General features: G+C 37.8%; 1 protein-coding gene across 3 annotated transcripts in view; it reads left to right on the forward strand.

The window, feature by feature from the left end:
• The window catches only part of MOCS1 (molybdenum cofactor synthesis 1), a 1,733,254-nt gene that overhangs the window by 1,277,603 nt on the left and 449,651 nt on the right, over nucleotides 1-6,000 (forward strand). For all 3 annotated transcript variants that reach the window (XM_044084832.1, XM_044084835.1, XM_044084843.1), the window contains exon 7: nucleotides 3,217-3,329. In XM_044084832.1, coding sequence (XP_043940767.1) covers nucleotides 3,217-3,329 — 113 coding nt within the window. The remainder of the gene's footprint in view (nucleotides 1-3,216; nucleotides 3,330-6,000) is intronic.

Below are 6,000 nucleotides of genomic sequence, written 5' to 3' on the forward strand. Positions count from 1 at the left end.
CTTACATGACAACTTCAAAAGGCATTTCACACTGAAAGTTGTATGGGCTGTATATTTTCTTCTGATTTTATTCTTTGGTTACGTTGTCGAACAGATTATGGCTTTGGACTCTGCTACTTTATTTATTATTGATTAGCATTTGATTACTGGGATAGTCCACTGGGCCATAAGAACCAGTTTTCAGTTGAGGCCCTGGGGGAGAAAAGCTCCTAGTACATGTAACAATCTTGAACAATTAAAATAAATTGTGCAGTTAATTTAGTTTCTAGAGGTTCAATTTACATACAGTTGTGTATACATACATACATAAAAAACTTACACAGATGAATAATAACTTGGGAAATTAACATGATACATTAGTGTCTGGATATTAACAATTGCTTAGAAGTAGAGATAACAGGGAATTAAGGACTCCAAAGAGTAAATGCAGATAAAAGTCAATGTGTAGTAGAGTCGAGGAATAAGTACAATTAGAAGCAATTGAGCAGTAGGTAAAGGTTGTGAGAGGAGCTAAGGAAGCCAAGTGCATGGTGGATACATTCTAAAACACTGTAGGAATTACGTGAGGCAACACTGTATAGCCATTGAGATGTAGATTAAAAAAAAAAAACAGTTGGCATGGCAAGGGATGTGTATTGTAGGTCATTGTATTTTACAGACTTAACCATCTTGCATATGTCAGACCAGTCAGCTGTCCTTCATACACTTTACATACAGGAGCACCTTTAATAAGGCATAATTGCCTTATTTGCTGTCAGGGAGTATATGTAAAGCCTGGTCTGTTTAGAAAACAGCCCAAGCAAGTCAGGTACATAATAGGTTCATAGGTTCATACTAGGAGGGGCATTTAGGGCATTTACTAGCCTATTGCTTTTGTGGCTTAGCCACCCCCTTTAGTATGGGGAACCCATTATTTTTCTTCTGCTCTGTCGTCGAGCAGGACACTGAGGGTAATCCCATATATATATCTGCGATCTCCCATCCATTGGATTTCTCTTGAACAAGGCCAGCGAGGTGCTCTGCCTCACATGTACCGGGATTTTGTTCCACAGCATAGGGAGTCTTTGGGTGATGACATAGGGAGTCTTTGGATAATCTGGCTTTCTTTTTATAGAAACAATGGAACTGTATTCAGCTGTGCATGTGTAGACTTCAGGTCCTGAGAAGGGAAATCCACTGTCTTTAAGAAGGATAAAGCACATAAGCATTGCCAAAGCAAATTTTCATTTAGTGGAGCTACAGCCCAGCAGTGCCTCATAACAAATCACCTGTGTGTATGACTACAGTGTGTATGTATATCACTCTGCATATCCACTCCTTGCTACTGTATTACATATACAGAACTCTGAATATCCACACACAACTTCTGTATCATTACACTATACGTAGGACCACACATACTCGTAACACAATTTTGTATGACTGACGTTTCTATGCAAGGATATGTATATCCGGTTCCCCTTCATATGATCGAATTTCTCTAAACTCGAAACCAGAATCTCGAATTTAGAGAAACTCGAACATATGAAAGGGACAAAAAAAAAAAAAAGAATACCTTTCAAATGTTTTTGCAAGGGGCCACCCCCCCTGCACCCCCCACTTAAATATACCTACTCCGAGATCGCACTATAGTGAAGGAAAGGGAAATCTCCCATTCCACGCTATACACGTAAGCGCAAAACAGAAGATTTTCCATTCCTCCACTATAGCGCGGTCACGGAACATTCACATTTAAACTGCTAGGGTACAGGTGGACCTGGCCCCCTGCAATAAGGTAAGTTAATTTAAGGCTCCCATTCACAATTTTGAGTGAATGGAAGTTCAAGATTCTGGTCTCGAGGTTATGAATTTCGAGCTTCCATCCATTCGATCTTGTGAAGGGGAACCGCATATCCACACCATGCTTTTTGTAATTGCAGTATAGTTATGAATTGCACTTAAGAAAGATTGTTTAGTGACTCACTAGTGTTACTTGGGATTATGTCTGCCTGCCGATCCATAGGTGGTTGATTGTTTCCCCAGTAAAGCTCATGAAATTGTGCACTGGTCACAAAATATAAACTTTCCTATGATAAAGCCTTGGAGTTGATATATTTAGTTTACCAGGAAGATGTGTAAGGTTCACTTCATGCAGACTTTTTTTTTTTCATCTACAGGCATCAGTTGGTTGAGATAGGAACCCAAGATTCAGTCATTTTTGCTTTAGTATGTTGAAATCAACCTGTGTGAACCACCTCACTGGAATAATATGTGTACATAATTCCAGTACTGTTCTTAAAGGCTTGGGATACAAGCCTTAATTTATGATAACTCTTTCTCCCTATGTTCCAGAAATGCGCATGTCAGTTTTGTCCATAATTGTAAACAGTAATTAGGTAGCTACTAACCTATGCATGTGCTTTGGGATGTTCAACTCTCAAGTGCATCTTAGATATAGCTGGTAATGTAACCAGAAAAGTATTTTAAAGACTATGATTCTAATCTCTCCAGAGCTACATCTTTCTCACTTGTGTTTGCTTAATTTGTGACCATCTGCATTCATTGGCATTTCTTTTCATTTATGAACTGAGGCTGTCTGTTATGCATTATGAATGTTCATCCTGGTGTTCTCCTTAAATAAGTGGTCTTATTTTGTCTTCAGACAGGATGAGTTTATGCACACCTGTGAAATGTTGACAACGATTGTCTGTGCGGTGTTCACCACCATAAGCTAGTTATTTTGCTATCTTTCGATACGACCTGCAGTCTTAAGAACTGGCATCCACTTTGAAGTCCTTTTACAACTCAATATTACCTTGCATGTGGCTCAATTTGTTTTTACTGTTGTAAATTAAGAATAAAGTTGTATGATCAAAGTGAGCCTCCAAGATTAATGAGTTTCTAACTTTTCTGATCTTGCGTTTTCTTTATGCTTAGTGGTGGCACTTGAATTTCATGTAATCTGGTATAGACTTTACGTCAGGGTTTTACTAAAGTTTATGTTAAGTATAACTTATTTTACTGTTTTTAATACTTTTTCTTGATTGACTTTTTCACTGTCACTATTACTTCCCTTGTTTTGTTGTACCCTTAGATGAACCCATAAAATGTATTATGCTAACATGCTGGCCCTTTCATTATGTTTTTCCTTTTGTAAAAGTTACATCTAAACCTGAACATAGTTTGTACACTACTTTTGTTAGTCCATGTAGCTAATCTCTATTCTTTGATTTCTAGGTAACAGGTGGAACTTCAGAAAGATGGTGAGCTATCAGGAAATGCTAGACCGAGTAAAAGAGACATGGCCTACACTGGAGAAGCTGCCTTCAGGCAAATCTGACACTGCAAAGGTAAGTGCTGTAACTGTGTAGGGTGCTTTGATGGACTAACTGGAGTTTAACTTCATCCTTTCTATTGCTTGTACGTCTTGAAACAAAATATGCTCTTGTCATTTTCTTTTATCTTTAATTCTGTTTATTCATTTCAGAAAAAAAAACAACAGGGTGTTGATCAAAGGAATAGGAAGGGTAAGATGACGTAGTTAGGTTTGCTATGACCCAGCAGCATAAAAAATAAGGCAGTTACAATGAAAACTGAATCGCAAACAGCCAGTTCATAGAAACTTACGAATCTTGGTTACTCACTGTTATTATATACCTTTATCCCTAAGTTACAGTTGTAATAGCAAATAAAGTGAACCATTTGTATTGTAGTAATGGGGAGGATCAAGAAATTTAACACAATCATATTACTCTTCCCATGAGCTATTTAAAAAAAAAAATCCATCCAGTTTTTTGATCCATTCAATTTCTGTCCTATATCCATCTTGTCACCCATATCCAAAATTCTCGAGAGAGGTATCCATCAGCAGGTAATGCAGTATCTGTTGCAAAACAATCTTTTAACCAAAACCCAACATGGCTTCCGACCTAGCCACAGCACATCTACAGCCCTGTCGTCTTTTACAGACACCATAAACAAGGCCAGAGATGCAGGATGCTATACAGCTTCAGTATTCCTTGATCTGTCCAAGGCCTTTTGACACAGTGTCTCACCCCTTACTTTTGAACACACTGTATAACTTAGGCTTCTCACATAACACAGTAAAATTGTTTCAGAGCTACCTCAAGGATCGTAAACAAGCAGTGAAATGGTCCAATGAACTCTCACCCATCCTCCACAGCCCTACTGGAGTCCCCCAAGGCTCCATCCTAGGACCCGTACTCTTCAACATTTTCACAAACAACCTTCACACTGCCTCTTACCCTGGGACCCTCATTCAGCACGCTGATGATTCCACCATAATCTGTACCGCTCAATCACTACCAGAACTACTCTCAAAAACTGAACAGTCCTTTACAGCAGTTGAATCCTGGCTAAGAAATGCCCAATTCTTTCTTAATCCAAAGAAGACAAAACTAGTACTCTTTCATACCAAAAACACCTCCCTTGTCACTGATCATTTCAACATCCTTGCATCTGACAACACTGCTATAGAAATAGTGCAGGAAACCAAACTTCTAGGTGTTATCATTGACAATAAACTTTAATTTGACCCCCATATAAAGCAAAATATAAAGAAAACTCATCAAAAACTGGGACTCTTATATAGAAACAAACATTTTTTTAAACCACTCCTAGAATTAAACTGGCTTGAACTACCCAACAAACTTGCCTTTATTCAGCTGTCCACCTTGCACAACCTTATTTTCAAACCTACTGCCTGCCCTGGACTAGCTAATTTGAGTCACAACATACACACCAAATCAATCCCTATGATCAGAAGACAAATATTTCTCAGCCATCTCAAAACCCACAAGAAAACCTGGTCACACTCTGTATTCATAGTCTGTCTCTATACATTGGAATTCACTACCTTTAGCAACCAGGTTTATGCCTGGCCTAACCCATTTCAAAGCATCTTTAAAAAAATCATCTAAAAATACATGCTCCTGCATAAAGCCTGCCTAATGCTCAGGTCTTTCTCTTCTCTCACATTTCAATCCCTCACAGACTGCAAGATCATACCTCTCAACTGTCCAGATTTTTGCAGAATGTCCAGATTTTTGTCTCATATTTTTGGTTTGTTCTTCATAAAATTTGTGCTTTTCTGGATTTTTGTGGCAAATCAGTGAGAATTGATCTCAATAAATAATGGCAGGCATTTGAGTTTCAGACTTTATATCCTTCAGAAAATACATGGTAAAACAAGAACTTTTATTCTAGCAACTTTCTAAGTTGATAAGAACTACATTTAAAATGTGTCCCTATTTTTGGGGCTTTGTCCCCCCATTATTTTTGTCTTTGTCCAGCTTTTTTGTGCTAAGAGGTTGAGAGCTATGTGCAAGATCGTAAAGCTCTTCTAACTCCTCTGCTTCTATACCATATCCTTAAGCTTCTGCTCAGGCTTTATTGCTTCTATTCTTCTTAACTCTCTTTCTCGCTATATGTCTGCATCACTAACTTTCTGGCTGCTATTTCTGCATCATGTGTGATGAGAGTGACTATTATCGTCTGTAATGTTTTAACTGTATAGAATTGTTTAGATGTGTAGTAATATATTGCAACATCTTGTAGCAGTTTGTTCTTTCAACTTATTTTTTTGTATAGTGTTTCTAATGTAATCTTTATTGTATTGGATTATACTGTATTCGTATTGTACTGTATGTGGAGCCTTTCTCCCCGGGCCTCTGCTGAAAATGGGTTCTGTAGACAAAGTCAGACCATCCCAGTAAACAAATGTGAAATAAATAAACATAAATAAAAAATGGCTAATCAGATTTAAGAATAGTGAGGCTCATTAGATACTGTAAAGATATGAAGCAATTGTACTTTGTGGTGTTAGGCTATTTAGAGAGGAGTTGACTGGATGTCTAAAATGGTGGCTAATTTAGGTTAGCATTTACTGTCTCACACCATGTAATAGTGTGAATACTTCTGAGCTCTAGTTATATGGCAAGAATAACCTTTCATTTATGGTGGGACCTTGTGCTGATGCTTGTGACCTAGTTGATACATTTA

This window comes from Protopterus annectens, chromosome 1.part1 (genome assembly GCF_019279795.1).
Source record: "Protopterus annectens isolate FY-2018-M chromosome 1.part1, PAN1.0, whole genome shotgun sequence".
Taxonomy (NCBI): domain Eukaryota; kingdom Metazoa; phylum Chordata; order Ceratodontiformes; family Protopteridae; genus Protopterus; species Protopterus annectens.